This window comes from Mytilus trossulus, unplaced genomic scaffold (genome assembly GCF_036588685.1).
Source record: "Mytilus trossulus isolate FHL-02 unplaced genomic scaffold, PNRI_Mtr1.1.1.hap1 h1tg000236l__unscaffolded, whole genome shotgun sequence".
In the NCBI taxonomy this organism is placed as follows: Eukaryota; Metazoa; Mollusca; class Bivalvia; order Mytilida; family Mytilidae; genus Mytilus; species Mytilus trossulus.
Genome location: NW_026963316.1, coordinates 235,976 through 255,769, shown reverse-complemented (window position 1 = coordinate 255,769; position 19,794 = coordinate 235,976). Strand labels below are relative to the sequence as shown.

General features: G+C 33.0%; 2 protein-coding genes and 1 pseudogene across 2 annotated transcripts; all 3 read left to right on the top strand.

Moving 5' to 3' along the window:
• Window positions 1-946: 946 nt before the first annotated feature.
• Window positions 947-2,397, top strand: LOC134701337 (complement C1q-like protein 4). The gene is made up of 2 exons (XM_063562475.1): window positions 947-1,101; window positions 1,982-2,397. Exons 1-2 carry the CDS (start codon window positions 969-971, stop codon window positions 2,395-2,397), a joined length of 549 nt encoding a protein of 182 aa, XP_063418545.1. The 5' UTR covers window positions 947-968.
• A 1,927-nt stretch (window positions 2,398-4,324) lies between these two features.
• On the top strand, window positions 4,325-5,396 carry LOC134701336 (sex peptide receptor-like; annotated as a pseudogene).
• Window positions 5,369-19,076, top strand: LOC134701335 (plasminogen-like). The gene is made up of 4 exons (XM_063562474.1): window positions 5,369-5,387; window positions 12,274-12,303; window positions 13,873-14,058; window positions 18,661-19,076. Exons 1-4 carry the CDS (start codon window positions 5,369-5,371, stop codon window positions 18,885-18,887), a joined length of 462 nt encoding a protein of 153 aa, XP_063418544.1. The 3' UTR covers window positions 18,888-19,076.
• Window positions 19,077-19,794: the final 718 nt, after the last annotated feature.

Sequence of the window (19,794 nt, the reverse complement as noted above, 5' to 3'; positions counted from 1 at the left end):
CCTTTTTAGTTATCTCTTATATTAATTGCTTCTGTACATTCCAACATATGTAATCGTCTGACAAAAACTGCTTTCTGCGTCATTGCAGCATACAACATCGTTGTTAAAATTAAAAATCTTCACTTTTCTTGAGAAAACTAAAATGGCGTCCTCTAGCATTCAGTGCAATTGCGAGAATGCTGGCTAATCTTAACACATGTGAAGAGATATCATGCGCCTAATCCTCATTGGTCAATTAAATATCGTTAAACAATCATACTAGTAATTAATCTTGACCCTGATCGTGAGATAACCCCACTGATCTGTGCCTGTAATCAAAAACTTACAGACAACCCCATGCAAATTAACAGTTTCATATTACTCTTGATAAGAATAATTTCCTGACAAAAATGTTTTTATGTCCCATAAAATGATTTTATGGAATAAATCACATGGACGCAACATGTTCTACTTTGAATTAATACAACGGAAAATAAAATTTAAAAAAAGCAACACTACCTCTTACATGTCTAACAAATAAGACGAACAGATAAAAGTTAAAAAAACATTTAACCACAGAACTCAGGATCGAAGAGTACAAATCCTACCACACTAAGAAATGAAATCAAATGCGTCGGAAGGGTTTGCAACTCTCTTCAATGGTTAACGTCAAATAGAATATGACTGCACTCAAACTTGTCTGCATTGTTGATACATGTAACTCAGGAGCAGATCTAGCCATTTTTAAAAGGGGGTTCCAACACGGGATAAAGGGGGTGTTCCCACCATATGTCCTCATTCAAAGGCATTGATCATAAAAAAGGGGGGTTTCAACCCCCGGAATACCCCCCCCCCTCCTTTATCCGGCACTGTAACTTGTGTTTATTTGTACGACACGAACCGTTTGTTTCTACAGATAAGGCATTTGAAGTACGATTTATTATTGTCTTATCTTTTATATGACAGTAGTCTATAGATATCATATTATTATGGCGAATACTTTAATTGTTTTGATAATTTGCGTCTTTGCGAGCGTTAGAAGCCAACAAAGTCGTCTTCTTGTTGAGGAGGATTTGGCACTGCAGGTGCAGAAACTTACGGAGAGATTAAACAAGCTAGAAGGTAGGATGTAGTGTGTTGTGTCTGAGTAAACACAATGTTCAGTGTGTATATTCGTACATTTGGATATGCCCCCTTTCGGAGGCGACGCTCGATTTAATAGGGAACATTAATTTATGGAATGACTGTAATATATTTTCTGTCGTTCAAGAAATAACACAAAAAATGTGGTGCACACTGAATAACTTGCGTAGCGGAATGTTTAAAGTGCATGTGCACCACATTTTTGATGCTATTTCGAAAAGAAAAAAGTATTGCAGTCATTCCTTCTAAATCAATTCTAAATTCCATTTTAAGGAGTAAAAACGTTAATGACATCACGGTCACATGACAAAATAATGTCTATGAGCTGACAAAAAAATCAGCCAATTTTAAGATGCGTTACATCCAAAATGAAATTAATAAAAGATGCATAATGTGAATAATAAAAAAAATCTGACATGCAAGCACTCAATAGGAAGATAAGGAAATGTTTAGAAATGATAAATATATTATGATAGGGAACACATCATTAATATATCGGGTGTGGTTTTTTTTGGTAATATAATAATTGTATTACAATAAGATACTTCTCAGTCACAAAACAAAAGTGAGAGTGTAGTAAGGGACAGGGACTGAAATTTGGAAAGAAAAGATGTTTGTTAGAAACACACTGCAAGACATTTGGTTCCAATGAAATAAAGCGTCTGAATGCTGAAATGGGAGTCATGGTGGAGATGGGTGGGAATGTGGGGTATAGATACAAGAAATATAAGCTGCAAACAATTTTTCAAACCCGTTATCTCAAACTAAGGATAGTGTGGCAGCTGTCTTGCCCTCACTCGTGCGCTCGCTGAAATTTATGTTTCACTTTTCTATAATGAATTAATTTTGTACTTTTCAGATTGTGTTAAACAACGAGGAGTTGCATTTACTGCTGCTTTAGGTGATCATCGTACAAATCTCACACTCCACGAGATTCTACGATTTGACCATGTTATGACAAATGAAGGCAATAGCTTTAGTGGCGTTACCGGAACGTTTACTGCACCTTATGCTGGCGTGTATGTGTTCGACGTCACTATTGGAGTCGGCGGATCTGGTTCGACTGATGTTTACATTGTAAAAAATGGCGTTTATCTCCAAAGAGTTTATGGACATACTACTACGAATTGGGAAACTGCTACTGCAAGCGTCACGGTTCATCTGAATGCTGAGGATCATGTTTTCATAAAAAATGCTAATTACAATCACGGTTTGATTGGCCACGACCTTACGACCTTCAGTGGTTTTATGGTGCAGCCAGATTGTGCTCTATAAAAGATTAAAAACCATTTACTGTTGTTTTATAGTTTATACTTTCGATATAACTAGATATAAGAAGATGTGATATGAGATCAGAGTGCCAATGAGACAACTCTCCATCCAAGCAACAGTTTAAAAAAACATTATAGGTCAAGGTACGGCCTGCACCACTGATTCTTGGCTCACACCGAACAGCAAGCTATAAAGGGCCCCCAAAAAAACTAGTGTAAAACCATTCAAACGTGAAAACCAACGGTCTAATCTATATAAAAAAAGGAAACGAGAAACACTTTTGAACTACACAAAAAGACGACAACCACTGCACAATAGATTCCTGACTTAGGACAGGTGCACACATTTGCAGTGGGATTAAACGTTTTAATAGTACTGCAACACTTCTATTTGTTTCTAAGATGTTTTCGTGATAATTTCCAAAGCATAAATGATAAGTAAAAGGCTGCATATCCAAAAAATAATTTAATTGAACATATTTATGCCGTCAAACGCGACCTCGATTGAGTCGAACCTATGATAAATCGATTACTTTCGTCCGAACCCTTCGACTCAACGAGGTTCGAATATATTTATTTTATTCGAGAAAATGTTTTACTTAGAATACACGGAAGTTTGCATTCAAGTCTTTATTCATGTAAAATTGAATATAGATAAAGGTTTTACAGCCGAGATTGCATTTAAATTAAAAGATGAAAAAACAAACGAAGTGAAATTTTATCTTGCATAATATTAACCGGGAAATTTTAAAACAAACTTATTTCACGGTTACTTTTTTCGCGTTTACCCCTTTCTTTATAAAATATGGAACTATGGTATGATTGCCTATGAGACAACTTTCTAACAGAGTCCAAATGAAGCATATTTGAATGATTGTAGGTCACCGTACACCCTGTAACAGAAGGATGCACAACTATTAGATTAGTGAAGTCTAGATTATCTAAATAACTTTCCCTTTAAAATAATTTATAGTTTATAGTGATCGTCTTGAAGCCATAGTTTCTTGAGAGAAAAAAATTAGCAAAATCCGCAATTTTTTTTTTTTATGCCAAATCACTTGATAAACTTATCAAAGTATTTTATATAAGTAACACAACGGGTGTCGCATGTGAAGCTGGATCTGCTTACCTTTCCGGGGCACACAAGACCACCTTGTTTGTTGTTGGTTTGTTGTGCTCAGTCTTTAGTTGTCTGTTTTGTGTTTTGTTTACTGTTTGTCTTTTGGTCAATTTTATTTTTTAACATGACATCGTCAGCTTATTTTGGACTTATGAGTTTGAATACCACTTTGATATTGCTTCTCTTTTCATAAGTGTACACCAAAAACAATGTAATTTGCAATTACCAACGCCATCTTTAAGAATAAAATTTCAACCAATGAAGAGACGTTCTTTTCATTTTTGGATACGAGCAATCAAGCTACCTATAACTCTTTCATGAAATAACATAAGAGACATAAACATCAAATCAATGAAAATATCCATAGAGATAAATTTCCTCCTAAATAAGAATGATATTGTAAAAGGTCTAAGAAATTAAGCCACATTGAGATGTGAGATTGATATGCTTGAACAGCGACATACAACTGTATTGTCGAGGCTGGTTGTACCTTTTGGTCACACTTTCGATATCTTTTTGATGCCGTTATGAGTAAGTTGACTGCTATGGAATATCTGTATATTCAAATCGTTGTAACCACAATCCCGTCTTCCCCCCAATTAGACGAATTACAAAGTTTATACTTAAATGAGAAATACGCCGGGTGCCACATGTCGAGCAAGATCTCATAACCCTTCCAGAGCACCTGATATCACTCTCATTATTTATGGGTTTCGTGTAGCTCAGTCTTAGTCTTCAATGTTATATTTTATCCACTATTGTTTAGCTTTTAGTCCATTTTCGGTGACAATAGATGACAATAAAATTGAGAATGGAAATGGGGAATAGTCGACAATCACAAGCTGACAAAGACAACATTCGAAAAGCAATAGCTGAAAAAGACCAACGTCTGGCAGTGGACAATACAATACGTAACTACGGGAAAGGAACTCATCCATTCTTGGATCTAAGAAACATATATCCGATTGTCTACGCCGGTCCTATATATAGGTATTTGTCACCAATTGTCATTTGCTTGACTGTGATTACAAATTAATTGGCCTGTGTTGTCCTCATTCAGAAAAACATGCGCACTCCAACAAATATAATTCTCGCAGGACTGGCTATATCTGACATTTTGGACTACATATTCCAGTCATTTTCCATACAACTTCCATATGGCTGACAGTGGCACTGGCTATTCACAGATATCTGTATGTTTGTAGTTCTTCAAAAGTCAAACAAAATAGCACGATACGAAACATTGCTAGTGTCATTCTGATAGTCTTTTGTATGTAATATGTAATTATTCAAGTAGATGCCTCGTCTAACAGTAACCCGAATGACACTATAACAACATGTATTGTAAGTGTGAAACCATGGTTGTATGGGTATGTTGACATTTATTATAGTTTAAAGTTCTGGTTCCGGGTTATTTTCATCCAATTCATACCATGTACAGTTTTGTTCGTTATGAATGTTCTGCTTATATTAAAAATCGGAATGGCCAATAGAAGAAGAAGACAAATGGTGTCACAGAATCGAAGCAGTGAATCCCACGACAGGATCAACCTAATGCTGAGTATTGTTGTAGCAGTTTTTCTGATGGCTGAATTACCGACTGGGATACATTTTATACTGATCATTATCGAAAACACATTCGAAAATATTTCCTTTTTCGATGCAAGAGAAGCTGCAATTAGTTCCATGCTAAGAGATCTCTTTCTTCTATTTAGTTTTCTAATTAATTTTTGTGTTTACTGTGGGATGAGTATACAATTTCGAAAAACTTTCTTGAAAATGATAAGTCGTAACTGAATTGATTTTGATTGAAAATATGAAATGCAGGTTAAGCCTTAGAACTCTAGATTATTAAATGGAAGCAGGATATAATGGTTTGTCAATGGGTGTAGGTCTGACAAGACATTTTATAATTATGCATCTAGACAAAACAATGACATAAAGAAATGTTTCTGTGTATTATCCATAGAACACTGCAATTGATCGTTTAAAAGGACTACACTATTCCATGAAATTCATCTAGAGTTCATTGTGTCACTGAAAGTTTGATAATTACATTGTGAAAACATTTGTCATTGAAAGTACAATATTGTGAAAACATTGCCATTGACAGTATGATAATTACATTGTGAAATCATTTGTCATTAAAAGTATCATGACAACACTGTGAGAACATTTGTCATTAAAAGTACCATGGTTACGTTGTGAGAATATTTGTCATTAAAAGTACCATGATTACATATTGAAAACATTGTAATTAAAAGTATGATTATTACATTTTGAAAAACATTTGTCATTGAAAGTACCATAAGTATATGTGAAAACTTAGTCATTGAAAGTATGATGATTATATTAAGAAAATATAACCATTAAAAGTACCATTGTGAAAACATTTGCCATTGAAAGTACCATTGTGAAAACATTTGTCATTGAAAGTACCATGATGATATAGTAAAAACATTGTCCTTGAAAGTATCATGATTACACTGTGAGAACATTTGTCACTCAAAGAACCATGATGACGTTGTGAGAACATTTGTCATTTAAGGTACTACATGACTATGATTACATTATAGTAAAAGGTAATTTACAAACAAATTTTTGGTATTCGTCCTTTGCATAAAATTAGTTATAGGAATAATTTACTTGAATTTGTATGCTGAACTTTATTCCACTGTAAGGTTACTATCACATTACTCATCACATGGGCATGCAGACTAATTTGCAGCACTCTGATGAAATCTAAAACGACAGTTGTACATAAAGTATTGATTAATTGTTTAAAAAAAATCTGATTAACTTACTAATTTTGTTTCTGCTTGTTTGCTTTTTATGGTTTTTGTTTTTGTTTTATAAATGAATGTAAACATAGGTTTGGATTAATTAAAACGTTTAATCCGGCTGCAAATGTTTGCATCTGTCCTAAGTCAGGAATCTGATGTACAGTAGTTGTCGTTTGTTTATGTAATATATACGTGTTTCTCGTTTCTCGTTTTGTTGATATAGATAAGACCGTTGGTTTTCCCGTTTGAATGGTTTTACACTAGTAATTTTGGGGCCCTTTATAGCTTGTTGTTCGGTGTGAGCCAAGGCTCCGTGTTGAAGGCCGTACTTCAGCCTTTAATGGTTTACTTTTCAAATTGTTATTTGGATGGAGAGTTATCTCATTGGCACTCACACCACATCTTCCTATATCTAATAACTCTTCGTTCTTTACTTGTCTTAAATCTTAAACTTACATGTGATATAAATGATTGCATTATCTAATTAAAAACGTTATAAAAAATCCAAAAAAAAAACATTTTTTGTAATATTCTTCAATTTGTAATTCTACCGATGATTTAACATTTACCTTCACACTCAATGCAATCGGCTGTAACATAATTATGAGATCCCGACCCTCTCTTTCATTCTTTCAGCTATCATTGTCAGACGAAACGTTTTAAAAGTAAGGTGTACAAAATTTAATGTAATTCGAGAGTTGTTTATTTTTTAAAATTGTATTTTTTTTATGATAACGTTTGGTTGACAGCTATATACAAAAAATAGTTTAATACTGTGGATTCATTATTTTTCGTGGGGAACCAATTTTCGTGAGTTTCGTGGGTATAGATAAACCACTAATTAAAACGGTCAACGAATTAGAAATTTGCTATAAGGTTGTATGCAGACATTGGCAAAAACAACGAAAAAATTTCAAAGCGGAACGTTCCTAATCCAATGACAAAATCAAATGATAAAACACATCAAACGAATTGACAAAAACTGTCATATTACTGATTTGGTACAGGTTATCTCAAATGTCCAATATGGTGGATTAAACCTGGTTGTATAGCGTTTTGAATTAGAGAGAATTGGATGCTGCTCATGATAGCAAACTTTGTTCGATTTAATAAAAGTGTAACTTGGTAAAGGTACGAGTCGGTGATAAATTGGTTCCACTTGAGATCGAAAGGTTGGAAAAAGATACAAGGTTTAACGAAAATGCCGGTCCAAATCAGTAACTATGTACGTACAACAAATTGCACATAAACTGAATTATAATAATTATAATTCATTGGTGTGAATACATCTATTTTGATTTGCTTTGTTCCTCAAAAAAGATACACTAACTACTGATTTGTTTTACTTTTTTCATTGTGTAAATGTATATGTTATATTAACTATTTTTTCTGAATTGCAAAATAAAAAGTACACGTTGTGTCTGTCAATGTTGTTTCTTGTAAGGGTGGATTTTTGTATCTATTAAAATGCTTAACCCCGCTGTTTTTGTTTGCATCTCTCGGAAGTCAGGAACCTGATGTTTAGTAGTTGTCGTTTGTTGATGTGGTTTAAAAGTGTTTATTGTATCTCTTTTACTTTATATAGAAAGATATTCTCGTTTAAATGGTTTTACATAAGTCATTTTTGGGGCCCTTGATCTATTGATGTTTGGTGTGAGTCATGGCTCGGTGTCGAAGAGCATCATTTGACCTATAATGGGTTTGCTTTTACAAATTGTGAATTGGATGGAAAGTTGTCTCATTGGCACTCATGCCTCATCTTCTTATATCTATATATGGTTTGTTCAACTGAAGGACGCCTCCGGGTGCGGGAATTTCTCGCTACATTGCAGACCTGTTGGTGACATTCTGCTGTTGTTTTTTTCTATGGTCGGGTTGTTGTCTCTTTGACCCATACCCATTTCCATTCTCCATTTTATGTGTTCAAATCTAGAAATGAAAGATATAAAACATAGGTGAATGTATACGTTTTCACGAATTCTGTTGATTTTTTTCTCCGATCTTATTTATTGAACTAAATGTGACAAATTGATAGCATATTGCAATTAAGAAGTGTCACTATACAAATACAAATTTGATAGAACATTGATCAACATTTTTTATTCGCATTATTCTACTGTCATGACTGTATCATGTTAATATAAGTGACGAAATAATACACGTACTCAAGCTATTATTTTCATTATTTGTTTTATTCAGAAAGAAGCATTTAAACAATTGTCGAAATGCTGAAGTGATGCAGAACAATTGGTACCTTTCATGTTATTGTAGTCATATAGCTTTAAGTGAAGCTCAAAACGTTTGAAAACAAACTGTTTGTGAATCGGTTCAACTCAGACATTATACAAGTTATTTGTATCTGTGTGTTTGGCAATGGCAGAGGAAAATATAACAAGAAACATTGAAAACATAAGGCTACCATTTCTTGATCTGACACACTTTGTACCGATTGACTACGACGTCCCTGTATACGGATATTTGTTTTCAATTGTTATTTGCTAAACTGTGTTTACAAACATTTTTGCTAGTGTTTTTCTCCTGCAGAAAAACATGTGCTCTTCAACAAATATACTTTTCGCTGGAATGGCTATTGCTGATTTGTGCACTGGTATATTTCCATTGCCATTGTACATTTATTTCTTCTCGTTCTGAAAATATCTCGAGAAGGTATCGGTAAACTGGTTTGTTATCTATGTTCACTTTGGATGATATATTCCAGCCTTTTTTCGTACAAGTTCCATTTGGCTGACAACAACACTGGCTATTCAAAAATATAAGTATGTATATAGATCTTTAAATGTTCGAAAAGTGTACCATGCGTAAAATTGTCCTTGTGATAGTCATAATCTTTTATATGGCTATTTTAAAATGGAATTTTGGACCCTCAATGCTCTTCAACTTTGTACTTGTTTGGCTTTATAAATATTTTGATATGAGCGTCACTGATGAGTCGTATGTAGAAGAAACGCGCGTCTGGCGTACTAAATTATAATCCTGGTACTTTTGACTACTGTCTTAGATTGTGGTACTGAGATAACTGTGTATAACTAGATGATATCTCAAGAATGCCAGTATTGATTCTAAAACAATTGTATAGCATTATTAATTCATGTATTAATAAGATTGTGTGCAAACAAATCATTTTGCTACAACATTATTATCGCTGCTGTCGTCGGTGCATCATCGTAATATCAAGAGTTCAAAATACAACAGAAAGAAATCAGAAAATATGTGATGAGTTATTACAAAGAGTGAACACAATGGCGATTCCTTATACCGTATTGACCACTGTTGGTTCAGTAATTGCAGTTTTTAACATGCTGATTTTTTCTGCGGCTTTCGAATTGAAAAATACCACATTTTCTGTTGAAAAAGACAAAAAGATCATATCGAATAATAATTCAAGTACTAGTAAGATATTTTATAACCACAGCGCTGTAGAGTGCGCAGCGGAATGCGTAAAGGACGAAAGGTGTCATGTAGCAAGCTATGACACATCCGTGTTAACTTGCCAACTTTGTTTAAATACATCTGAGCATTTTTCTTATGCTCTAGAAACAACATCAGGATGGAATGTATTACAAAATGTCGGCAAAAATAGTAAGTATAATATATCATTTTATCAAATTGCTAAAAAGGATAATTTGTTGTGTTGATATGGTGCTTCGACTTTAATCGTAATGATAAAATTCGTTTATTATTTGTTTAGCGTACTATGTGAACTATATGTTCACCTGCAACCACTTTTTTGGTAGCGGCTTTGTTAAATTTAGTTGTGTGTGTTTTTTTTTTTTTTAAGCAGTTGTACATGTTGTATTTTTTTTATTCATGTTTGCATAGTTTTGGCTGCTGGATCCCGGATTTGGTCTTATGAATCTATCTGTTTGAGTTGCTCACTTAGTTTTTGTCAGTATCACAGATGGTCTATAAACAATATCATTCAAGCGGGAGGTTAAGATAGATATAAGACTAACATTTCTTCCAAAAATGCATGTATGTTAGAAATATGAAAGTTGTCTTTCCGTTCGTCAGATGTTTTTTTTTCTAAAGTCCAAAAGTTTGATTGTGTAAGTTTCTATGATCTTTCGCCTTTTTGAACATACCATGTAATTCGGTATTTTCCTAAACATATGCATGTATGTTAGAAATATGAAAGTTGTCTTTCCGTTCGTCAGATGTTTTTTTTTTCTTTCTAAAGTCCAAAAGTTTAATTATGTAAGTTTCTATGGTCTTTCGCCTTTTTGAACATACCATGTAATTCGGTATTTTCCTAAACATAATTAAATAATGCTAGCGTTATATGTTTACCTTAAGATGCTATGGGTGTCTTCTGCTATCTTGGATTGTAAAAATACAAAGAACCAAAGGTCCATATTTTCTTTCAAGTTAGCAAAAATGGATACAGGAATGCAGATATTTAATGTGATTTTTTTATTTAAAAGAACCATTTTATATTAAAGAATAAAACATATAAATATTAATATTTTACAAGTGTACATTATTTTTGTTTGTTTTTTTTAATGTTTTTAAATTGGCATTTTAAGGGGAGATAACTCTAAATCAGTGCATTTTTTAAAGGAATTTACACGGAATTTTCCTATTTTGTATTTTAGTCGGTACAGTGACCTTATCTTTTCTTTTGGTATTCTCAAAGCATCGTCTGAAAGCTTTTTTTCCTAATTTATTTTACAAGTCTATCATTTTGTTTAGTTTCTAATCACAAAATGATGTTTTTTCCTGTAAAATCCATACAAAATGTGACATTTTGTCACAACCTGTAGCTTGAGAAAATGCGCGGTGGCCTATCTCTTTTTATAATATTTTTGAACATATATCAATAGATACTACGTTTTGGCAAAGTAAGAATAAATTCTAAACATGTGTTAAAGCAAAACTTGAAAACGATAAAGTTTTTTTTCTCGTGAATCAATTCTTTCAATCCATTCGACACTTGGATCTGTTTTAAAATGTTGTACCTCTAAACTGCCAATAATGAGCGACAATAATCTGAGTCAGCCTATGAGAATATTGAACAAAAAAACATGAACGTAATGTAACATGGCAGTTTGATGTCAGAAACTCGTCTTACTGTCCTATCAGGTTAAGATACAGACATACGGCATGTGTTGATTACCATTAATGACCAGATCAATACGTAGTCACAACGCAACGTCATCAGATACGGTCAAATTGTAATTATATCTTTGAATGCAATGGTAGTCACATTTATGCCAAAAGTGTTTCCCATAAACTAAAATGCAAAAGAATCAACTGCTTAAAAACATTCAAAGCCCGAAAGTTTAAACTGCTTAATTGACAAAACACACTGTACCTGCTGAAGTGAGTGGGGGGAAGGCAAAAGCACAAGATAGAAAACAGAATACAAAGCATGCATACCATTATTGGTTGACTTTCCTGACAATCATTTAGGCGTTGGTTACTGACAATCATTGATAATGACTAATATTCCATTTAGAAAGGGGAACCCAGAGATTCAGTGGATAACAAATGATTGGATTTAAAAATGACCTAATCAATTCAACTTTAAAACATTACTGTAATTTCTTTTTATAAACTATGAAGACCGTACGGTGACCTATAGTTGTTAATGTTTGTGTCATTTTGGTCTTTTGTGGATAGCTGTCTCATTGACAATCATACCACATCTTCTTTTTTATATGAAGTTAAAATTTAAATTAACGGCGATACATTTGTTTTACAAAAATTGTATAATGAAAAATGGGAATTAGGAAGAATAATCTAGTGTTGCATTTCTAAGCTATATTGTTCATCTAGATCATATTGCATAAATATAATACAAGAACTTATCTTTCAAACGCAGAAAACATAGAAAGGCAACTGCACCATCTATTATTGATATACACAAAATGTCATTTTGAGTATCTAATAGGTTGTTCAACAAGTTAAAAGATCGGCTTACATGAAATATGATTAAAAGTTGATATTTCCATTTCAGACATCAAGGAGTTAAAGACACCAATAGGAGGTAAAATAAATCATAATCTGTTCTGGATTTTCCAGTAATGACACCTATATCTATATTTGTATTTTCATAGTGTTGTCTGATTACTGGAGCAGATGAAATTTTACCATAAGGATTGATCATATTCAAGGACGTTCGCTCCTTTAGTTAAGAAGAACAAGCTCTTTAAAGTGGGCAATTTGCTTACTTGTGCTACATGGATGAAACTAGAGGATTCTGAATATCTTACAAAAATTCAAAATCCACAGTAGCAAAAAACCATATATTTTGCCACCTAGTAAATATGTCTAAAACCATCAAGAACTTGCTGGCACTTGTTTTATTCCAAATTGTTCTTGTATTAAGGTCGTAATGGGGGTACCTTCATGCTGAATAACGGTTTTATCTGACCAAATGATGTGAACGGTAACTTTTGGTGAATGATAAAAATATGTACACTATCTTTTAGACGATAATAAGACGGCATATTTTGACGAATCGCGTTACATGTATGTAGTTCCTTATCACGGAAAAATAATCTACGTATAAGTTAAATGTTCATTGTTGAATTAAGTTCTGAAAAACATCTTATCTGCCAGGAAGAATCAACTAAAGAAATAAATCGTTTAATTTTATAGTAAGAAATATTTCTGCTAAAATATTGCTTATGTAAAAGTATCGCTTGTCCGAAAGGTGAATGAATGAAATAACCGTTTCTATAATTTTCATAGCGGACTGCTTTCTTGAAGACAGCTGGAACTATAATGGACATGTTAACTATACTCACAGTGGACGAACCTGTCAAATGTGGAATCTCCAATCCCCGCACTCACACTCATTTACTTCGGAACATATTTTGGACTTCAATTCAAACTATTGTAGAGATCCTGATGCTATGTTAACTCCATGGTGTTATACAACTGATGCAAGTTATTCTTGGGAATTTTGTCCAATCACAAAATGTAAGTTTTATATGATAAGTAAATGATTTTACATCTCATTTTCTGTATTTGGCAAAACTTTTAGGAGTTTTTGGTCCCCAATGCTCTTCAGCTTCTTACTTTATTTGGCCATTTTTACATTTTTGTTATTCGAGCGTCACTAATGAGTCTTTTGTAGACGAAACGCACGTCTTGCGTCAATATATAATTTAAATCCTGGTATCTATAATGAATTTATTTTCTTATGCTGTGCTGATAAAAGTGTTAACACAATAAAAATTGGTTGACCGATAAATTTCGCCGGTGCCTTAACTCACAAGCGTTTTTTTTTTCTTTCTTAGGTCTTTTAAAATATATAAGGAAAATCCTTGTATCTATTATTTAACTAATTCCTGTTCCTGATTGTGTATTTTTCCCGAGTGTGTACCATTCTTGATTTTGTCCTATTTCCGATTGTGTCCTATTACCAATTGTGTTCTATATCCGAGTGTATTCTATATCCGATTATGTCCTACTTCGAATGGTGTCCTATTCCCGGTAGCGAACGTTTGACTTGTTTTAATTGTCTTCTAGACATTTTCCCTCCCAACAGATTAATGAAAATGATAAAAAAATATCTTTTTATGACATGGCTAACTATTTTGTATTTCAGGCGACACGTGTCAACAGGTTGCAAACGTACCCGTTGGATTGACTGTCAGATATAACATGTCATATGGACAATTGGGAGCTTTATACAGCTGTAAATCTTTAACCGCTGATGAGTCGACAGATCATTGCCCTAGCAGCATTTGTCAATCGGATGGAACCTGGTCAGATTTCAGTATATCATGTGGTGGTATGTTTAATTTGTTTATATATTGTATATAAAAAAGAAGATGTGGTATGATTGCCAATGACACAACTCTCCATTAGAGACCAAAATGACACAAAAAATACCTATAGGTAACCGTATGGCCTCTAACAATGAGCAAAGTCCATACGATATAGTCGGCTATAAAAGGCCCCGAATTGACAATGTAAAACAATTTAAACGAGAAAACTAACCGCCTTTGGCGGGGTTAAACATGTTAGCGAGAATGTACATGTTTTGCTATTTTGCATTAATTTTCATAATCTAAAATCCTCAGTAAACTTGGTTTGAAATGGGTTTTTTTCACTAATTTTGCAATAGTTAAAACAAACTAGGACAAAGTCTATGTACATAAAAGTATTTAGATACAATAGTTCTTCACCAAAAGAACAGGCATGTTGACAACAGTTATCAGGATTATAATTCGATACGCCAGACAACAATAAAAAAAGATATGATACCTACCGCATAGGAATCTGAACAAGGCCTTGACATGACAATATGTTTACAATACAAGCAAGAAAACAGGCCGCCTGATTTATGTACAAAAAAGAAACAATTGATGATAAGCACCGAACGATAACCAGCGAACTATATACGCCTGGCTTTGGACAGGCACATACAGGATGTGGCGGCGTTATCTAATTTTGCAAACGTCCAACCCACCCCTTACCTAAGACCGTGTTGAAATTAAATTAAGAACTATCAAAATCATTAGAAAACCATCCACTCAAGAGTAAATATTCATCAGTACACATACAATTTACAATATAAATGTACCTTACAGATACACATGGGAAATATAAATTTTTAAAGTACAGAACAATCGAATTCGTAAAAGTAAAAGTAAATATAATAAAAACATTTATGAGAAAATTTTAATTGATGATGGTAAGTACACGTCTCATTTAAAAAATAGATCCAACTTAGATAAACCATACAAAAGACTGAGGCGATTTTTTTTTTATCGAAATACCTGATGAACATATATATGATTGACTGATTACAGTGAAAAATATTTACAATAAAACAAATATTCTAATAAATGGGTTAGAAATAAGAATTATTGATACTTACAAAAGAAATTTAAAACGAATTGAGGATTTGTATAAAATTCATTGAAACGGTGTATGTAACATTTGTATTAGTGGTTGAAGTTTACGCACATGTCATCAGTGCTAGATTTAAGGAGGGGTCGAGGGACTATACATTTGATTGGAAAATTATATCGTTTGCTATCATAACTCAATGTAATGGAAAAAAAGTAAAAACACAAAAATACTGAACTCCGAGGAAAATTCAAAAAGGAAAATCCAAAATCATAAGGCAAATTCAATAGTCCAAACACATCAAACGAATGGATAACAACTGTCATATTCCTGACTTGGTACAGGCATTTTCTAATGTAGAAAATGGTGGATTGAACCTGGTTTTATAGCCAGCTAAACCTCTCACTTGTATGACAGTCGCATCAAATTCCTTTACATTGTCAACGATGTATGAACAAAACAAACATACTCAAAGAGTAAAAATGTCAAAAATAGGGGTTCAGCAGACAATATTGTGTTATCATCTAAATATCACTATAAAAACAACAAATGTAACGAAGAATCACAAAAAGGCATACATCAAATTTAACATACTCATTTTGCTTTTCTTGTACCACTTAATTTATGTATGTTAAGTCTACCCGTAAAAGAAAGAAGATTTTCAGTACTGGTGAAAAAATGCGCGTTTGAAATTCGTACAGGTAGACATAAAAATAATTTTGTCGTTCAAAGTATGAAGGCATACATACATGCATCACTATAAAAACAACAAATGTAACGAAGAAGCACAAAAAGGCATACATCAAATTTAACATACTCATATTGCTTTTCTTATACCACTTAATTTATCTATATAAAGTCTACCCGTAAAGGGTAAAAGGTTTTCATTGCTGGTGTAAAATTGCGCGTTTGAAATTCGCACAGGTAGACATAACCATAATTTTGTCGTTCAAAGTATGATGGCATACATACATGCATAGTCACGTAAAGTTGAGATAATAAACAACAGACTCAACAGTAAATGTAATAATAATAAATAAAATATAATGTGTGATTCAAAGTGTGACGGGATACATAAGTATAGTTTCACGTCAAATGTACAACATAAAAAACAGACTAAACAGAAAAAGTTTTATCATTGAATAAAATAGTTTTGTCATTCATAGTATGTCAAGATCTATAAGTAAAAGTAATTTAAGTAAATGAAATACTTTTGTCGTTCAAAGTATGATGTTTTTATATAACCACAGAGTCAATTCAAAAGAATATCTCAAAAATTGACCTAACAGTACTAGTAAAATTAATAAAGACTAATAAAAGAATACTATAACACGTTATTAAGATGATAATCAACGTCAGTACGCAAAATCTATACTTCAAGACCATTTTGTATTATTTGTGAAGTTGATACAGAATATTTATCAACGAGTTCTGGGTATCTTCCGATGAACCTTTCTAGAAAAAGGACGAGACGTTCTTTGACATACCCCTGGTTCATCAACTTGCTGCTCAGACACTGGTGACGTTTTACAAAGTCTGAATAGGAGCTGCAAGCTCTTGAATACCTAATAAGTTGGGAAATGTATATTCCATATGCAGGTGAAGTTGGTATATTACTACTAAGGTGGGGGAAATTGATAATTTCAAAATTAAAGTCGTCTCGTTTGTCATAGATTCTGGTACTGAGATGACTGTGTATGTCAAATTCGAGGTATAAGTCTAAAAATGAGACAGAGGAAGCCGTGTCTGTATTCTCTTTAATTTCTAGTTCTGGTGGGTATATTAATGGAACTCAATCAGAAAAGTTCGGATTGTTAATGGAAAGAACATCATCAATATATCTGAAAGTGAAATTAAATAACCTGGCTTCTTTGATCTTCTTGTTTTTAACAAGTGTCTGAAGGAACTGCGATTCATATGAAAATAAGAAGAGGTCGACAAGGAGAGGCGCACAGTTCGTTCCCATAGGAATGCCGACAATTTGTTGAAAAAGTCTATCTCCAAATTCAACAAATATATTGTCAATAAGAAACTCTAGCATACTGATCACTTGTTCCTCTGTGTAGTTTGTTTTACCCCTTTGTTCCTTATTAACAAAATATGCTTACGGTATCCCAACGTGATAAATGTATAAGATATGCTACCATTTTTATGATGAAAAGCATTGTGGATTATTTCTTTTAGACGGTTTTTCAATTTCACATGGGGAATGGTTGTCTACAAGGTTGAAAAATCAAAAGTTTTAATAGAACTAATTTCAGAAAAAAGATCGAGATTTATAATTATCCAGAAGTTCTTTAGAGTTTTTAATAATCCACATATGATTAATACCACTACGTGAGTAAACAGTTTCACAGTATATCTGAAGACCCTCTTTAACTGCGGACAGAATTTTAGTCAATCTAATGGATAATTCTTTAGTAGAACAAGCAGATGAGCTAGCAATGTACTGTTGTTTGTACGGAATTTTGTGAAGTTTAGGTATCCAATACAAACAAGGTAAGTCCTCCGATTTGTTGTTCAACGTAATTTTTTAATGATCCTGAATCTGCGCCTGTGCCATCAGTGTGGGATTCCGGAGGATAAATGGGGATGGTAGTGCTATGGCGAGGGTGTGCCCTTCGATTGGAATATACTATTATTTGTCACATAAATCACTTTTGCTCCTGTTGTTCCTTTGTTTTCGTTTTAAAGTTGATGTGTTTTCCTTAGTATTTCTTTGATACCCTGATTTATTTTCTATCAATCAATTCATTACCCATGGACACCGGTATTTTACTGTTTCCTGTATTTAAAGAACTGCGCTTCTTTAAATAATCCTCGATCCAGCTCTGTCTCATTCGCCTAGTTAAAAGTGGAAGGGAGGGGTATAACGATATCGAAACCTTAAATAGAACATTTATTCATATAATAAACTGTTATTGAATAACGCCTCCTTTTAAAATTGCTCGATATGCCCCTGAGTCATGATTTTGACATGATGATTATAACTTATATCAGTCGTTGAAGGGCACTCACATAAACTTGATTCACTGATAAGAATTACGTCGCTTTAGACAATCGTGAATCCGTCCATTTATCAAGGCATATATTTCATTGATATAAACTTGAACAGTTGTTGAATGAAACACATATACCCTAAGGTATGAAATCAGTGAGAGGGTTCCAGTTCATACTGTTGCACCATTTGATATCACCGTATTAAAGTAGATTAGCTGTAAAAAGAAAACCAACAAGGAACATCAACTAACTCCACGTAAAACTGAACAGTTTGACGGAAAGAGAACGTTTAGAATCAAGTGCATTTATTTACATATACATTGTAATCAATAATTTCGAAAGTAGTTATTCATTATTATCGATCATTGATATAGGTAATTAGAGGTAAATAAATACAGTACACTTTAAATTCCTATTTTAGTCAGAAATTAGTCGTCGATTTATTATCATTCTACATTTAAAATGCATAACAAATACAGTAAAAATGTATTTCAGGATTGGCACATTTTATGCACTGTTACAAAATTGTCTTTTATAGTACATGATTGTTACAACAATAGTTCTACCTATAGAGGTAAAGTGAGCTGCAGTGCTCTTGGAAGAACCTGTAAGCGTTGGGATACAGTCAATCCACAGAACCTCCCATCAGATCCAGCTGATCACGTGACTAATTACTGCAGAGATCCTAAAGGTAAAGGGAGGCCTTACTGTTATAAAGGAACAAAAGATTCGGAGTGGGAGTACTGCCATGTGACAAAATGTTAAATGCGAATCAAACTGTTTAAAGAAGAATACCGGCGTGGCGTGTAAAAAACGCAATTCATGTCACATGATAAAAAACATTTATAACGACATGTGTAATTTGTTTTATTTATAAAAAGTTCATATTGAAAATTATGAAATATAATATGTGGGATCTAGATGAGGGGTCCTTCATTTTTGTATTCTTTCATTTCCATTTACAATATTTCTCTACCCTTATAAAGTGTGTCAATTCCTTCCTAATATTTATGTTTCTACATCCAATATTCTCTATCCTATGTTTTGATCTTTTTCTCCATTCATTATTTTTTTGGCCCTTTATTCTATCCGTTATTTCATGATAAAATATACAATAAGCCTGAATATTTCTATTTAGTGATCATTTAGGGATGAACAATATCAAAAGATATGATTTGGTATCTACCTATATATATAGAATAATAGGTAGTTTCTTTTTTGATACTGACTATATCATAGGGAATATCTAGTCGACCCCTTTAGGGAGAGTTAAGATACTCCGCATGATATAGTCAGTATCAAGAACGAAACTACCTATAATTCCGTTTATCGGTCATTATGACGTCGCACAATGTATTGCTTCATATTTTCAGTGGTACATTCAGTACGTTGATACTCGAAAATATGAGGCAGTAAGATCAAAGGCAAACAATAAACGAATTACCGATAAATATCAATACTAGATTGTAAAAATCATATCAAACGTATCAAATATACTATTGTTTAAATGTTCAGAGATTTTTTTCTCATTTCATCTTACATTTTTCTTGCAAATTCTTCAAAAGCTATTGCCAATTTTTGTTTTATAATTCAACTTTCAATCAATTGTGCTCCTTCATTTGGAGATGTTTAAATTGTTTCTTATTCTGTACATTGTATACTATGAAGACAT